We start from the raw sequence: 18,894 nt of genomic DNA on the forward strand, positions 1-18,894 counted from the left end.
TTTAATGAGAGAAGTTAATTGTAGCATCAAGATCACATGACTCTGTTACTTTCTGGGAAATAGTCTTGAGAGGGTTAGATGGTAAAGCAGGTGCAGCAAACTGGGCAACTATTGTAAAACTGAGGAGTTAGTAATTAATTATGATAAATCAAAAGTCTTAGTGTTTACCAGGAAATGGATCACACATAAATGGGAAATAAATGACCATCCAATTGAGAAGTCAAATCTTATAAATATTTGGGTGTGATCTTCTAGTCCTCAGGACCTTAGAAGGCTCAATTATCCAACGCTATTGCAAATGCTCAGAGAAGTACTGTATTAAGTCACTCATATGTTTTTCCTTTGCAAAAGGAGGTCAGCATATACCATCAGACATACAGGTCTTCAATACCAAGGTGTTAGCACAGATGCTATATGGTGCACAATGGTGTAGATACAGAAATTTTACTGCAAAGGAGTCCACTCAAATGAAATTTCTAAGAACTATTCTTGGACTCCCGAGTTGTGTGCCAAATGTACTTTTACGACTAGAAACAGGCCAGATGTTGATAGAGTCTCGGGCATGGATATTTCAGCTGAATTTTTGGTTAGAAATTTTCTTCACCCCTGTGGGGTTAGCTCCCTTAGTGCTAACTGATAAGTTTCAGTCCAGATGCGAAAGATCTATGGATGGGAAATTAAATAATTTGGGCCTCTCGAGAAGTGCTATTTTGTTAATGGGCTATACAAAAGCAAAACAAGAACTACACCAGCACAGCACAGACAATGAGATGCAACACCATGTCAGCATAGCTATGACCCATCCTGGATTTAGAGATTATGGTCAGGCATTTTTACCTACAAGCTATTTGAATATTCTGACCCTTCTAAAATATAAAAAAGCTTTTACATTAGCAAAGTTTAATGTACTTCCTTCAGTCCTGCTGGAAGGCAGATATAAGGACATTCCTTATGAAGAGCGCTTATGTCCTTGTGAGGCTGGTGTGGTGGAGACGGTTGGCCATGTTCTGTTGTATTGCTCCTTCTACACTGGTTTCCATGACACTTTTATTTATCCAATTTTGCAAAGCATCCCTGAAAGAGATGATGAGTACTATGCGTGTTATCTGCTGGCAGACCAGTGTCCATTCGTAACGATTAAAGTGGCCAATTTCTGTGCAGCAACACTAGTCTGCAGGTGAGATATGGTGCCTTAATCCTAGATATATACATGTATGTATATATACATGTATATCATTCCTTATGAAGAGCGCTTATGTCCTTGTGAGGCTGGTGTGGTGGAGACGGTTGGCCATGTTCTGTTGTATTGCTCCTTCTACACTGGTTTCCATGACACTTTTATTTATCCAATTTTGCAAAGCATCCCTGAAAGAGATGATGAGTACTATGCGTGTTATCTGCTGGCAGACCAGTGTCCATTCGTAACGATTAAAGTGGCCAATTTCTGTGCAGCAGAATATGTATGAATTGGAGGTAGAATTATTCTCCTAACAATTATTTATGGAATTTGTTTCCCTAAGAGTCTGCCACACATAATGTATATTATAGTTGTATTGATTCTGTTTATTCTTATGCAGTTGTTCTGTGTTATTCACATTTGATCTGTTGATTGTACCAATAAAAATTGGTAATTCCTGTATAACAGATGATTGATTTTTCCTGCTTGTTCTGAAATATGGTAACCCAATCCAGTTTTATTTAAAATTATTGACATGGGGATTAGTGAGATGTTAAACAGTAGTGTTGACAAAGAATCACTTTGGAATATTCCTCTTATGTTGCTAACTTCCCCAATTTCTTCACCATAAGATAGTTTTCCATTTTTACATGCTTTTCTTGAGGAACGTCTGAATATTTTTACTAATCCCCAAATTTTTAGGCAGGTGTTACTCCAGCTGTATGGCAATGAGTCAAATGCCTTTTTATAGTCTATCCAGGCCATGTTAAGATTTGTTTTTCATCCTTTTGCGTTCTTCGGTATCATCAATAAGCAGCTGATCTTTTGTGACTTTTAAAGCTCCCTTTCTGTTCAGTTGGTATACAGAGTTAAGTAATTATATACTGATCTTGCAAATCCTCCTGTGAGAAGCTTAAACATTGTTGGAAGGCATGTAATTGGTCAATAATTACTAGGTTCATTGCCCTTTTGATGATCTTTTATTATCAGAAATGTGCGGCCTATTTTCATTCAATCCTCAGTTGTATAATTTTGAAATAAGTGATAAGCTATGCATTCATGGAGACTTGTTAAATGCTTTAACCAAAATCCATGCAGCTCATTTGGTCCAGATGCACTCCAGTTTTTCATAGCCTTTCCTTGCCTCTTGATCGTTTCAATTGTTATTACAATATCATCCATATGTTTTCCTTGAGTTCTTTACAAATGTCTTTAATCCCTGAGGTGTTTTTGTTATATTGGCTTGGGCTTTGTCACATTTCTTTCCAAAATTTTAGAGCACCATCTTTATATGTTCCTTTTTTTTTTGCTCTGCATTTTCTCCTAGTGATGTATAGAATAATTGTTGGTTATTTCAAAATTGCAAGTTTTCCCTATATTGTTTCAAGCATCTATCATATCTCCCAATTTTCTTTGCTGTAGCTATTAATTCTTCAGTAATTTCAACAACTGTTTTCTTTTCTAGGTTGTATCTTTTGCATAGTCTGGCTTTTATTTTTTTATTTTTAAGTTTTAAATCTTTCAAGTGTTTTAAGTTGCTGATGCCTGCATGCAAATTTTTTTGTCCAAAGCCTAATTTTCCATTTTGAAGTGCCAGGAGTTTTCTGGGGAGTTTGCAACTTGTACCAAGTTCCATGGTAATTATGGTAGCTGTGCTATGAGTATACATGAAATGGTTTATTTCCTTTATTGTACTGGTTGGGATTGTTTTGATTACTATATTTACACTTCCTAGTAGATCTTTTTTACTGGTTTACTGTGTAATTGGTGCAGAATGGGCTGCCTTTGTCTGTCTTTTGGTTAAAATGGTTTACTATTTTCCCCCTCAATGATGTCTCCTTTTCTGTTAACTCATAATTTCTGGATTGTTCCTCTCCTGGTACGTTCTCTTCCGCTGTTGCATCTATCTCTACCCTACATTTGTCTTCCATACTATCGGATCCATTAATCGTTGTTCAGTCATGTAACTATTCTGGTGTTTCCTTTTCCAAATTTCCACCATTCTTTCTGGAAAACCACGGGCTCTTCTGTTTGCCTCATAATAGCGCTTCATAATTTCCTGATTTTCAGTGGGAGTTTTACATTTACATTTTCCCAGTAGCTTTGCAGCAGCCTGTCCTGGCTCCTCAACAGGGTCTGCTGAGCCTTGTAACCCAGTGGGTCCCAACCTTTTTGACACCAGGGACCGGTTTAGTTGAAGAACAGTCTCCCAAGGACTAGGGGGAGGGGGAGCACCTGTGGCGAGCAGGAGAAGGAGGTGAGCTGCAATTTAAGCTCCACCTCCTTTTATATAAATCAGCAGCAGTTTACAACCTAATAGGCTCCTATTAGATTTTAATGCCACAGGCAGCAGCAGATGAGGAGCAGGAAGCAAAGCTCCATCTCCTTCAGATCAGTAGCAGCATTAGAACATAAGAGGCGCGCGCTGACAGGAGGTGGAGCTTTACTTGTTGCTCACCTCCTCCTCGATGTTCATCTGTCCCGGCAGCCCGGTCCTTTCAAGGCCATAGACTGGTATTGGTCTGCGGCCCGGGGTTTGGGGAGCCCTGCTGCGACCCACTTGTCACAAGATGTCCAGGAGCTATAGCATCTGATGTGGTCCTTGTTGAGCAGGGCACCGACTGATCCAGTATGGACTTCCGTTTATTCCTTCCCATTATAACTGATGGTTGGTGGACATAGTTAGTCTGGCTTCTCAGCTGAGACTTGTCTAACTTGGGAGATCCTTCAAGTAGCAATACTACCAGCAGCATAGCTCTTGCATACTAATGAAGCATGCATGCCCCTCTGCCTCAATAAGGTCTGTGTCCACGAAGGGATGATGATGATGATCTGTGCCTTGGATTGGTGTTTTTGCACTACTGCAAAGCCATGCACCCAGGAACCTATGATTTCTGCATTGTAATCAATGTACCCTCTAATTTTCAGTCCCACTGGACAGGGATCCACCTCTTGCACATGGGACTCCACCCCCCACACATGGGGTTCCATTACAACTAGAACCAAAGGAACTGAGTGGGGGAGAAGGAAAGCTGTACGGAGGGAGGTGGTGTCATATGTGCACAGGCACACATCTCAAAAGGGCCCTATGATTATTACATGGTTTGGGGATGATCCTGCACAAAAACCATGTGGATTCATAAGGATCTGTGCTTCATATCTATGTTTTTGCACCACTGCAGAATAATGCGCTGAAGGACCCATGATTCCTGTCATGTCTTCCAGGAACAAATTCACCTTATCACTGGAGAGTGGTTTGGAGCTGATTCTACATAAATGTGAAACCATGAATATCTCTGCCTCGGATTGGTATGTAGTGCCACTGCAAAGCCATGTGCTGAGGTACTCATGTTTTCTGTTTTGCAGTCTGTGGGCAGAGATGAGTCTTACAATTGGACAGTGGTTTGGGGATTATCCTACCTAAGAAGCAAATTGATCTATGAGGATCCATGCCTTTCAATCAATATTGTTGTCCCATTCCGAAGCCATGCACTGGGGCACCCATGATTTCCTTGTTGTAATCTATGGACACAAATGGGGCCTAATAATGGACAGTTGCTTGGGGATAATCTTACATAAAAATCATGTGGAGTCATGAGGATCTGTGTATCAGATCCATTTTTTTCACATCTTTCTCTCTAGCAAATGATTTTGCGAAAGACTACTTACCTTACAAAATTTCAGGCAACATCTGGCCAACATCTATGTTTCTTTGGAGAGCTGTTGAAATAGGCACATACAAGATATGGCCATTGTGATCATCACAAGTGAGTTAACAGGAAAGAAAAGAAGGAAGACCAAGCATGCTGCTACCTCCTTCCAAAAGTAAAAAAGAGGCAGCAGCCTGGCAAATCAATGCCAACAAAGCAGGTGGATTCTGTCCAGATACTCAAGCATGGAGGCAGGAGGCTGAAACCAGCCAGGTGCAGATTGCAACTTGGATTGCTTTTCCAATACCTGCCAATTGCTGGCAAGCCTGGCTGAAAAGAGTTGCAGCTGTGGTGATGCAGTGCCAAGCAGTCAGAAGAAAAAGGAATCAGGAGAAAGTTTCTGGCAGACATTTCGGAGACAGTGCATTTGCATCAGACTTCCAGTATGTCCCCCTGGCTCCTGAATGGATCTTTTAAAATATTTTCACAGGCCAGACATAAAAAGGTTTGGCCAGGAAAGAATTAAATGCCTTCTTTCATATTGAATGCTGTGGCAAGGTTAAAAGTTATACACCTCTGACATCTGCCCTGTATAGATGCCTGGCTGACTCCAGACACATTCTGATTAATCAGAAGCTATGCTATGCAAATAGGTAAGTCCCTTTAAATGTTCAAAGTTATTTAAAAAGTCAGCAGATTTTAAAGGTTTTCAGGCTGTAAAAGCACTACTTAAAAAGTCTGAATTAGAGCCATGAATGGCTCAATCATTGTGAAAGGGGGGAAGAGGACCTAAAATTGAGTGTGTGTTTTTTCCAGGTATGCAAATTTTGTCTTATCAACATATTTTATCTGTTTTAAACGGCTGCAATTTCTGGTCACTTGCTTCCAAAAAGGTAAAACAGTGTTACTTTTTAAAAATCACAATTCAAAAACACTCTGCCCAAATCTCCCCAAATTTGGCACACAGTAAAAGCAGACTTCTGCTATATCTGTGCCAGATTTAGTGTTGATCCAATATCCGGTTTCATAGTTATAATTTTTTTGTTTGGGGCACCACCAATTTTTTAAGTTGGCTTGAGGATCCCTGGTATCAGCACAATACTGGTGCCTTCTTGGGACCAATAATGTAACTGTAATGTTTTATTTAATACATTAATTGGTTAATTTAAAAAAAATTTAAGCAGCTTTTAACATGCTGTTGTGCACAATTGTCTTCAACAGTGGGGGCAAGGGTACCAGGACCCAGCCAACAGCATAGCATGCCAAGCCCAAACTCACACATAGCAGAAACCAGAACTGGAACCAGGCTGCAGGAGTGGGAGCATTGAGCCAGAGCAGGAATGCAGGGTCAAGAATACAAGACTTCAGCACCAGTGCTCAGAAGCATAGGAACACCACAGCAAGGCCAAAGACCTATATTGCTGAGGCAGCTTCTGTGAGGGGGAGCCATTCTTTTAGTAGGCCTTCCCTCAGGACTCCCAGGTGGACCTCATGAGAGCTCTAGCAACTGCTGCCCTGGCAGGATTTGATCCTGCAAACACTGGCTCTTCCTGGGACCAAGCTGGCCCTGATTCTGCAGCTGCCAGGGCGGTGGTGCAGAGGAAGCCATGCCGCCCCCCAGATCCTGACAGTACCCCATGCCAAAAAAAGCAAGGGGAGTCTCTTCCCCTTTCAGGGCTGGGGCTTGTCGGGGTGACATTGGTGAAAGGCGCAGAGCTTGGTGTGATTATGGACATTCTCTGCAGGTTCCCAGGAGCAATCCTCTGGGGCATAGCCTTCCCAATCCACCAGGTAGTGCACCCGGCCACGAAGCTGCTTGGAGTCCAAGATCCTGACCGCCACAAACTCCTTGTGACCCTGCACCTGGACTGGTGGCAGCGGTGGAGCCTAGCACCCAGGAAAAGGGTTTGCCACGGCCGGTTTCAACTGAGACATGTGAAATACCAGGTGTATCCAGAAGTGAGGAGGGAGGTCTAGCCAGGATTGACTTGCTGGGAGATACGAAACGGCCCCTGGAACCTAAGATCCAGTTTAGTTGCAGGGCAGCGCAATTGGCAGTGAGCCACCTTGTCGCCAACGCGGAGCTGGGGTCTGACACAGTGTCTGTGGCCAGCCTGTGCCTTGTAGATCACCTTGGCACAGTCCAGGTGGCGGTGGAATGCAACCCAAACCTCCCGAAGGGCCCGAAGGCAATCAGTGGCCACTGGTACCAGGGAGCCAGCGGGCAAACAGGGATGGTCCCATGGGTTCACGTAAAAGGGGCTATGCCCCATTGTGGAGTGCAGAGCATTGTTATATGCGAACTCAGCCAATGAGAGCAAATCCATCCAGTCATGCTGGTGGAAACTCAGGAAATTAAAAAAATTAAAACGAAATTAAAATGATAAAGTGTTGTGTCAGCAGCCTGTGTATAAGAGTCTTCATGGGTAAAAATCTCAAGTTCAGAAAACAAGTAAGGGAAAAGAGACTAAGATAGCTGGGAAGAGGTTGGAGGAGATACCAGTTATTCCTGCTTCTGGTTTTTAGAGATTTTTCAAAAATATTATCACATTTCTCACATAGCACAAAACTGAAAACTAAAAATAATTTTGAATATTAAATTTAGAAATTTGAGACAAAACCCTGAAGATCTAAGAATGGGGAAGGGAAGGAAGATGGGGAAGGGGCAGAGAAGGAAAGGTATCTGATGGTCCTCCCCTCTGCTTTTTATTTTTATTTATTTATTTCATATTACCACGTTTGCACTATACCACACACAGGCAAAAACAAAAATGAAAGAAAGAAAAGGAAGCATTGCGAGGGGGAAGGTTTGAGAACAGCAGATGGGGAAAACAAGGAGAGGGAGGAGCAGAGAATAAGCAAGAAAAGAGATGGCAGAGAAGACAGCAGCTGTTCCCACTTTCTGTCTTTTTAGTTTTTAAAAAATGTCATCATTTTTGCATTATAGTACAAAAGGGAAAACCAAAAATTTAAAAAAATCAAAACAAAAAATAGAGAATGCCGGGCATGTAAATCAATAAGGGAAGCAAATGGAGGCAGGAAGAGAGTGGAGAATATTGGCAAACAGGGGATGGCAATCTGCTGGAAGTGAGACTTCAGGGAGCAATTTCAGAGGTGTGTGGACAGGCAGTATTGCATCCCTTAAGAAATACCTTCCTTGTGTGTGGATGCCAGTACTGGGATAATCTATTCAAACGTGCAATTATAATACACCAGCATGAACCGAAACAATCCCTAAACAACAAGGGCCAAGACCCCAGTGTGGACAAGCTCATATAGCTTATGTTGCAGGCAGGGACTTTAGAAATCCAACTAAAACAAAGTATACGTTGGCCTGGTGTCTAAAACTAACGGTATGTTTGGCAATGGTTTTAGGGAAGGAATCTTGCTTATTGCATTATTCCACCAGCTGCTCCAAAACTGTTTGCAAAACTGTGTGATCATTCTTCAGCTCAGGTCTCCACTTAGAAGTAAAATTCAGAGAAATATTTGTTTTTCACATGCCCACAGACTCATGCACACGTATGCAAGCCTCTTCTGGTTTTGCAATTAAATACTGTAAAGCAAGAGTTCGAGAAAGATGGAATATTCCGTACATGGCTTTTTATGACAGATTGTTCTTTTCCAAGAAGACATGAGGCTTCATGTTATTTCCCCACTCTAGATAATACCATTTGTTACTGGGACTAGAAACCAGACTTCATTCACATTGTTGTAGTGATTCTTGCTAGAAAAATTATGTTTACTCCTGGGGAACTCTTATTTAGAACAGAGTTCTAGTAGGAAAAAAAACAGCTGCATTGACTCGCCATTTCAGTCAAGCTGAACTACCATGTATTCTTCCAGAAAACAGCAGTTTTAGTTTCAATAGTTGTGTATTCCAGGGTAACAAAAGCAAAGGGCAAATATGGTGTGGGTGGGCAGGTGGGTAGGTAAACTGGGGAGACCGGATTTTAAACAATTTTTCATCAGCCCTTCTGCTCCAATGACAGGGGGAGCCTTCTGCAGCCAGTTTTTGGAAAGAGTAAATCATCAACATTCTATCACAGATCTCCCCCTTTCCTCTATTTTGACCCTTACAATCCAGTAGCCAACTATTAAAAGCCCAGCTATGTGTGGTTTTAATCATTTAATGCAGCTTCTAAATGTAGGGGCCTAACCCAGATCAGGGCCCTCAGATAAGGAACAGGGTCTTTTTAACCCCCTCCCTCTCACTCTAGTCTCCACACACCTGCAATTTCCATTGTCAAAGAATGCTTCTTTCATTGATTCCAATCTTTGGCACTTGTAAACATGAGAAGCTAGATCCAGAATGGGGCCCCAGTGGGAGACAAAGGATGAATGCCACTTACACCCCTGATGGTAACTCTCTTGACTCAGATCCAGAGTGCCACATTGCCCATTGGAGAAAAAACAAGGTACAGTACTAGAAGCCTGTGTCCAAATGGGTGGTGGTGGTTATCTTTCCAATTCCAACTCAAAGGCAGAGCATCTTGATCAAAACGGGATGCAGTTTGGTCCTTAGCATAGAGCTTACAAAGGACCTTTTTCTGAACTACAACTACTGTACTGTGTTTCCCTGAAAATAAGACAGGGTCTTATATTATTTTTTGCCCCCCCAAAAAACGCATTAGGACTTATTTTCAGGGGATTTTTTTTAAAAAAATTCATGTACACCAATCTACATTTATTCAAAGACAGTCATGTCTTCTTCTGGTTGCTGCACAATGTTGGAAGGCGGGGTTTCACTCCACTGGGGCTTATTTTTGGGATAGCGCTTATATTACGAGCATCCTGAAAAACCATACTAGGGCTTATTTTCCGGTTAGGTCTTATATTCGGAAAACTGTACAGCTACAGAATCTCTCAAACAGCAGAACTCCCATTGTAGTCCAAGCTCTGCCTTACAGGAACACTTTTATATTCGGATAGTGTGGGCGGCATATAAGTTAAATAAAATAAATAAATAAATAAATAAAATAATCCCATTACTGTATATTGGATTGCCTAAGCTAGGCACGTAGTCATACTCTGTATAGCTGTAAACATATGTATTGCAAAATAACAATAAGCCTTTCCAAGGGAACCAAACCTGCGCATATGCTACATCCCTCCAAACCTTCCACCTCTCAGCAAACTCAGCTCTTGGTGCTTCTCCTACAGTCTCTTATTCTTTTCACACACTTACATCTTGATTGGGAAAGAGGGGAGATCTAGATCAGTGGTTCTTAACGTGGGCGATAATGCCCCCCAGGGGGCGATTTCATTTTTCAGGGGGGCAGTAGAATGAAAAAGGGCAGCGTGGGGGCGCTGGAGCAGAAGGGGGGTGGTAGGGGGGCGCTGGAGCAAGCCAAACCTGTGAAGATGGCTGCAGCCTTTTTACAGTGTGCATGAATATATATTTTCTTCCAATTTTAATTTAATTTCAGACTTTTTGTCTTGAAATTTTTAGTTCCTGCATTTGTTTTTATGCCCTTTTTATATTTCTTTTTGAATCTTAAAATTCACTTGCAACTAAATCATTAAATGTTACTTTTTGGGGGGCATTTTATTTTCTTGGAATTTAATTTTGTTTTCAGGGGTCATTGGATTTAAGTGTCTTAAATAAATAAATAAATAAATAAACAAATAAATAAATAAATAAATAAATAAATAAATAAATAAATAAATAAATAAAAAGATATCATCACCGCGGGGAGGGGGGCGATGATAACTTCCTCAATGGCTCAAGGGGGTGTTTCTTTCAAAAAGGTTAAGAACCACTGATCTAGATGAAGGTTCTCTTTTGACCATCACCTAGACTCTTTATTTCCCAAAGTAACATATCCTCAAATGTCAAAGGCAGGGTGTGACAACTTTAGGACAACCCGTCCTTTTGCCACCTCCACGTATTATCAATAAAAAAACTCACACTGCTCTGATTGGAAACTCATGATACCATGAATATTTAAATGTTAAATGGACATTAACAAAGTAATCATATGGAAAATATTATAGTCCCTTGGGTATTCATTAAACATGAGGAGAGCTGTTAATACATGCAGACAAACATAAGGTGATTGCAGTATTACCTAACACAAAAGCCATTATTTCAGGCACTCATTGCATGCATATATCACCGGCAACATCTCTTCATAGTTATAAACAAACTTCGCTTTTCAATATGCACTGTAACATTATATACATACGCACATATGAATATACTAGTAACAATAGTCACTGACTACAGCATCAAAAGAGAGATCATATTTTTCTATGTTGAAACCCTATTCTTATTACTTTGCTATAAAAAGTCAATGAATCTGTTGCTAAATCTAACACTGAAAGGTCAGTTGCATTTATTAAATCAACAGGCAAAATAGTAGTCTCTATATTCTCACTGTCAATGTTATTATTATTATTATTATTATTATTATTATTATTATTATTATTATTATTATTATTATTATTATTATCATCATCATCATCATCATCATCATCATCATCATCATCATCATCATCATCATCATCATCATCATCATTTTTCCTTGAAGGCTTTCACGGCTGGGATCTGATGGTTGTTGTAGGTTTTTCAAGCTCTCTGGCCATGTTCCTGAGGTTTTTCTTCCTAACGTTTTGCCGGTCTCTGTGGCTGGCATATTCAGAGGACAGGAGTCAGAACCCAGAGCACAGACAGAGCTATCTGGGCCCAGGCTATCTGGAGGAAAGCGTGGTCCTCCCCAGCTCTGAAATCTGCAGGAGACACCTTTCTCTCAATTATCCACCCTCACAGCTGTATTCATAGTAATATTTTACTTAAATTACAATTTGTATCCCCCTGAATAATTTCTCCCCATTCACATTTTTTCACCTCTCTTAACAGATTTTGCATACGTTTAGCTTGATCTATATTAGGGACATAATAAGAACTTATGGTTAATAATCTATTTTCCAATTTTCCTTTCACTATCACTTTTTTTGTTATTTTGTCATTTTGTCATTTTTTTTAAAAGGATGGAGGCGTGATTGTCCCAAGAAACAGTAGAGAAAACTAATTGATTCGAATTTATGGAGCATTGCAGCCAACTATAACAGTTCAAATAGAAAGAAACAAATAAATAAAGTCAAAAATAGTGTGAATGTTCCCGCCAATATATATACCATGTTCTCATTGAAAAAAATGTGAAGAATCAATATAACTGGGGTTCTTTTGTCATGTGTGATTGAGCCCTGAGGTCACCAAATAATTCAGTGGGAACATGAATATAAATGAGTTATATTTTTTCTTGCAAAAATGGTTAGAAGTAAAAGGATGAAGTCTCCCAATCCACTACATAATTGGTTGTCTTGGGGGGGGGGCACTTCTCGTTGCCAGCTTCCCCCCTTTGAATTATACAGCTCCCTGCTCTGGGAATAGCTTACCATATATGGCAAGTGAAAAAGTGGACTCTTCCATTTATATTGCTCATTCATTTGAATTCCAATCCCCTGCAGGTATCATTCTTGAGAGCAATGGAGGCGGTGGGAGATCTAAAAGGATAAAGCAGAGGTCCTTGGCTGTTTTAACTCCTGCTGGCTCCCAAGGATGAAGCTGGCAGGAAAGTGGAAGGCTGACATGGCAGTCCAATACAAAACTCAGGTCACATGAAGTAATGTCCACTGAAATGTAATATCCCAGAGAAGGTCCTATTGAGCTCCCCATTGGCAGTTGAAGTATTATAGCATCTCTAACTGGAGTCATTGGAAGACCAATCATTCTGTTCTCACAAAAATAAGAGAAATGACCTACAGTTTTTCAAAAGACATCAAACAAAAATAGCTCTGAAAATTAAGAAAATTAATTAATTAATTTCTATACTGCCAACTTCAGTGTCCAACACTACTCTAGCGGTTTACACATACAAACAATAACCCAAACATCACCATAAAGAAAAAAAATTTAAGAACACAAATACAATAACTAAATTAGACCCCAAGAGATGACAGACTATAGGAGCGTTAATAGAAATAAATTACAAGAGGATTCCCTTAAAATATTCCCCAAACATTAGAGTCTTAACCATTCTCTTAAATGATGGGAGGGAGGGGACCTGATAGACAAACTTCCACCAGGGGCTCATTCAATAAGGTGGGAGCCACAGCCAAAACGGGTTGATTCCTGGTGACTGTCTTCTTAGCCTTAGCATAGCAACCCAGAGTAGCAAAGGCTGTGAAGAGTGGGTAGCATGGGCTCATGTTCTGAGGGAGAAACGCTTTGAGAAATACTGAGGCCCCAAACCATTAAGGGTTTTCTATACTAATACTAGCATCTTGAATCTAGTTCAGATAAGCGTGACTAAATACAGATCTCAGCGTCAATGTACATAAAACAGTTTTTAATTATTATTATGCTGCCATCTTGTGGTAATTTTAGCTGACATTCTACTGAGTCTATTTAAGAGTCCGCATAGTCAAAGCTATGGTTTTTCCTGTAGTGATGTATGGAAGTGAGAGCTGGACCATAAAGAAAGCAGACCGCCGAAGAATTGATGCCTTTGAATTGTGGTGCTGGAGGAGGCTCTTGAGGGTCCCCTGGACTGCAAGGAGAACAAACCTATCCATTCTAAAGGAAATCAACCCCGAGTGCTCACTGGAAGGACAGATCCTGAAGCTGAGGCTCCAGTACTTTGGCCATCTCATGAGAAGAGAAGACTCCTTGGAAAAGACCTTGATGTTAGGAAAGTGTGATGGCAAGAGGAGAAGGGGACGACAGAGAATGAGATGGTTGGACAATGTCATTGAAGCAACCAATATGAATTTGACACAACTCCGGGAGGCAGTGGAAGATAGGAGGGCCTGGCGTGCTCTGGTCCATGGGGTCACGAAGAGTCAGACATGACTGAACGACTAAACGAACGATTTCTCAGGAAAATATATTTTTCTACAGCCTCTATTCAGAAATGTTTTTCAAAAATTAAACTTTAAGAAATGCTTACAATACTATTCTCTCTAACAGTTGGCTTGTCCCTTTCCCTTCATTACTATATTTTAAAAACAGATTTTTGCAGAATCATGTTTCTACATAGAATGGTTAATTTCTCCTTTGGAAGAGATAAATTCTAATCTTGCAAACTCCAAGCTATTCTGAAGGCATCATGAGTCTGAATCAGCCCTTCCTCAGTCTGAATTGCACCTTGTCCTAACTCATTAACAAACCATAACCCTAATCAGTGCCTTTAGGTAATCCACTCTCTCTGTCAGCCTCAGCTCCCCAATTTGTGATCTACGGAGGAACTTAGGGGAATTAACTTGCAACCCAGTTAATTCTCCTTGATTTATCAAATACTCTTCAGTGTCTTTTATTCCATCAACCGTGGTATTGAGTTGAATGCTATAGTCATTGTATTAGATACTTGATTTGATTGCAGACTTCCTTGAAATCCTCTTTCAGTTTCCACATTCTAAATAAATAAATAAATAAATAAATAAATAAATAAATAAATAAATAAATAAATAAATAAATAAATAAATAAATAAAGGCAGCCTTCTCCCATGTGGTGTTGTCCAGACGTTTTAATTTACAACACCCCTCATCCCCAGGCCACAAGATAAAAGGTCAGAGATGATGGCTGTTGTAGTCTAAAGATTTGGAGGGCAACAGATTGGGGAAAGTTTGGCTTGCAGACGTGTTATAAGGGGACAATAGATGATGTATGTGAATACCATTTTTTACTTTTATTCTCAAAAGCAACTCTCAGAGAAATAAGATGGGATTGTAGCCTAACTATTACATTAATCTCCATTTCTTATTGTATTTCTATATTGATTTTAAAAGAAAAATGCTAGAACAAAGGGGGAGGACTTAATAGAATTTATGCAGATTATGTGGAAATGTTTATCCATCCATTTACCTACATTCATCCCTGCTTCCTATACCTTTGTCTCTTGCAACTTTGGCTTTCTCTTTCCTCTAATCTGTTGTTTCATAAATGCAGCATTTAGAACATGACCACTCTTTACAATAGAATCTCTACATGTGTTTGCGTGCATGTGTGTGCACACGTGTGTACATGCACACACTTATTGTACTCTGAAAAATTATAATATGTATAGATCCTACTGTACACATAAATTACAATGCTAATCAATCTCTTAATAGGCACAAGAGCATATCTAAGCAGCCTTTCAAAACAAAACAAAGGCAAGTCGTCTGTTTATATCTAGGTATCCTAGCACTTGGAGTTGCCAATACAACCAAATTCTTCAGCTGCAGTTTTTGCTGCAGAAGTATGTAAGTGATCACACTAGAAGAACATTTACTAGAAAGAAGTTAAGGAGAGAGAAGACTAACCATTCTTCCTTTAAAATGAAAAAAATGCTGGAAGTTTTTTCTAAAAATTACAAGAGAAAATAGTAAACAGCTCAACAATATCTGTGGCCTACATCAGCTGTTTGTGCCTGGCATTCTGGTCAGGTGACTCACTGATGGTAAGTAGAGCTCTATTCAGTCTTAAGGATATACTGTAATTGTGCCTATTTTTTCTGCAACACAAAGCTTACTTAACCTCATTTCTAGGAAGCCAGCCATATTTCTGTTGGAGAGTTTTTTGTTATTTAATGGCTAGGATTGCAAGAGGAGAGAATTTTAGGGCCAAATTATATGTTCCAAGGAGTTACATGAGTACATTTTTTAAAATCAAGAAAAATAAAGGAAGTATCTATGGCTTCATGCTGAACAACATTCACATATAGGCAAAGGCGTTATTTCTGGGCCCTTTTCCCTAGGAAGCTGGGCTGAGACTGAAGGCCAGGTATGCTGGCATTGACATTTTGCTGCGGAGTTGTTGTTGTTTTTTGCTGGGCTTTCTTTTGGTCTCCCCACCGCATGGCCTGGGGGTGGGGCCTAGGGGGTGGGGCTTTCTACTTTAAATGAGGTGGGGCTCGTCAGCCATGGAAGGCAGCCCATCTAGGAGAAGGAAAACTCTGATTTCATACCTCCACTGCCCTGTGGCTATATCCACTCATGGAAACGGCTTCAGGAGTTAACCTAGAGCAAAATCCGGAGCTGGAGTCCCGAAGGCAGTTTGTGTCATTCTGCCAACTCCTGTGACGTTGCTGGAACCAGTTGTATTGGCTCTTGCCTTTCCATTGGACCATTTCAGCAACGTGGAGAGGGGGGATCTGCTGCTTGCGTAACAGCCTATCCTCCATATTACTTTACCCAGGCTTCATGCTCTGGAGAGGACACTCCTCGATACAGAGCACGTTACCATGGTCTCTCGAGACTGAAGGATGCCTATGCTATAGCTGTTAGACCACTCAGAATCACTAGTACAGGTTGCTTTTATTTCCCCAAGGTTTGGGGAAACAATATTAAACATTCCCATTCTCTTTTCCTTACAAGTTACATGGCGCTCAGCAAATGCAACCTGCCTAGTGTCAGTAGAGAAGATTTGATTGATCACATTGCTAGAAGTAACCTTTGTTTCTGTAAAAAATCAAGATCAAGGCTACTACATTAGGGTCAAACTATATGTTATAGGTATACATATAATTCCAGATGAAATCTTGTTAGTGGTCAATAGATGTGATACCAGCAAACGTTCGCATCTAAGACAACCAGATCTGCAAATAAATGCCAAGATTGTATGCAGAAGTCCAATCTCAAAAGAAGATTTTCTTTTTCTGTTTCAGGACTATGAAAGTAATGAGGCAAGAATCCCACACACTGTGGAAGGAAGAACAGCAACATTTTGCCAAGAATACCTGGCACACAAAGGTACAATAGTGAAGCCATATTACTGGCTAACAATGAACCAAGGCTGCACCAAGTGTCCCTATCACATAAGAACTGGTGAAGAAGCAAGAGTCCCTTATATAGAATTCCATCAGGCTTTTGGGTTCCCCTATGGGCCCACGTCTCCCCAAAACAAGCATCTGCTCTTTTATGAACTAAGGAATTTCTTAGGGAAGCTCATGCAGAAGGGTTGTGCTACAAACTGCACAGAATACAACATTCATCCAGAATCAATGTTATTTGAAATGGGATGTTACTTGGACTCCATGCTGTGCAATTGGGAGAACGCTGCACACATTGTTCTTTATTCAAATTATTCCCCTTGTAATGAGGCAGAGCATGGCTGCATAAGTAAAATGTACAGTTTCTTGATGAAATACCTAGACATCACAATCTGCATTTATTTCTCACAACTGTATCATACAGAGGAGGATTTCCCAGGATCCACATGGAACTGTGAAGCTTTACGCAGCCTTGCCAGCCTGTGGCCTCGAGTCACATTGAGTCCCCTGTGTGGAAACCTTTGGCGCTCCCTCCTCCAGAATTTTGTGAGGCCACCAGCAAGTCTTTATGACCCAGTTTTACCAGTAAGAGCACTAGCTGACAGACAAAATGCACAGCAATTTAACAGCATAACAGGGATTACATTTCCCTCCATGAAGATCTTGCCTCAGCCAGCTTATGGAAATCTGCAAAAGTACTATTTGTCACCTTCATACTTCAACCATCCAGCATATATGATCAACAGATTTCCCCCACTGCAGAGACCATCCTTCCATTTGTCACCACTCATTAATGTTTTTCCCCCTCTGGGGAAGCAACCCGTACACCTCAAACCTAGAAATATTGTCAGGCATTTAAAACTGCCCAATGAATCGTTAAACAAAGGAAATACATCCAAATGACTCCAAAGGGAAGCCCTGTTCACATGGAAAGAATGATTGAACAGGTCTGGGAGAGAAGGCTGTAGAGCATGAAATCCAGAGAAAGAAAAAGATTTATTTTATTTTATTTTATTAGACTTCTACCCCCACCCATCTAGACCAAAGGTCTACTCTGGGCGGCATCTAAAAATCAAGCACAAGGCTGAACAATTTGCTTGGAATGAATGACTACACAGGAAATACAGAGTGAGGGAGAGAATCAGAGCTTATTTGCATGGGATCAGCAAAATACACATCGCTCTATATATGCTGCAGGTATTGTGCCGGCACAGAGACTATTACCTGGCAGCAGAAAAAGGAAGTCAAGAGAAGTACCTTTTGTCATCGTGGCTTTGGTCACCAGATAGCACCAGTTGCCTTCAATAGAGAGGGAGAGGGGGGTAGCCCTACATTTTCTGTTAGCAAATATTATGATTCTTTTTCATTTCAAGATTCGTTATAGCAGTTTTGTACTGTCTTGACATAGTTATTCTGTGCAGTTTTGACACTTCAACTATTTTCAGTATAGCAATGGAAAGCAAATAACAAACAACTAGCTAAATTTATAGCCAGCTGGAAAACTCAGTGGTTTTGATGTCTGTCTGCAGAGCCTGAGATTGGGAGTTCGATTTCCCCACTGTGCCTCCTGTGAATAAAGCCAGACTGTGTGGCCTTGCACAGTCCCAAGATGCCCTCAGAAGGAAGGGAATGCTAAACCACCTATGACTATTCTCTACCTCAGCTATTCTCAACCTTTTTTTTTTTTGGGCCATGGTCATAGACGCTTTATGAAAGAAATATAGGCCAAATCAGGATTTTGTAAGTCACATAACAAACCTTATAAGGTGGTATGTGAATAATTGTTTCCATTCTGTGGCCCCCTTCAAATGTGTCAGGGGGTCCCAGGGGCCAGATGGCTCCTGCTGAGAACAGCAGCTGTCCCTGGAAAACCCTGAAAAGGGTCCCCATTAATAATAATGTGCCATGACTTGATGCCACATGGTTATTATTAATTAAATTTATAAATGTAATAGATAAAGCCATAATGACGTCAACAAACATGCTACACTTAAGGTATGCTCTCGGATTCTTCTGTTGTGTCTGGAAAGAAGTCTTGCAATTAACCTGTGGGTGGGTGTATCATAAAGGTAAAGGTTCCCCTTGACATTTAGTCCAGTCATGTCTGACTTTAGGGTGTGGTGCTCATCCCCATTTCCAAGCTATAAGCCAGCATTTGTCCGAATACAGTTTCTGTGGTCACGTGGCCAGCGTGACTAGACACGGAATGCCATTACAGTGGATCCTCGACTTACAGACGGCTTGACTTACAGACTTTTCGAGTTATAGACTTCTCTGGCCGCAAAGTACCTTCCCACCTATTTATCTATT

At 40.6% G+C, this 18,894-nt stretch overlaps 1 protein-coding gene across 1 annotated transcript; it reads left to right on the forward strand.

Moving 5' to 3' along the window:
• Positions 1 to 16,483: 16,483 nt before the first annotated feature.
• Positions 16,484 to 18,571, forward strand: APOBEC4 (apolipoprotein B mRNA editing enzyme catalytic polypeptide like 4). Its single transcript, XM_078392347.1, is given in 2 exon segments — positions 16,484 to 16,514; positions 16,517 to 18,571. Coding segments are annotated over 2 exon segments (1,002 nt in total). The 3' UTR covers positions 17,488 to 18,571.
• Positions 18,572 to 18,894: the final 323 nt, after the last annotated feature.

Source organism: Pogona vitticeps, chromosome 4 (assembly GCF_051106095.1).
Source record: "Pogona vitticeps strain Pit_001003342236 chromosome 4, PviZW2.1, whole genome shotgun sequence".
Lineage (NCBI taxonomy): Eukaryota > Metazoa > Chordata > Lepidosauria > Squamata > Agamidae > Pogona > Pogona vitticeps.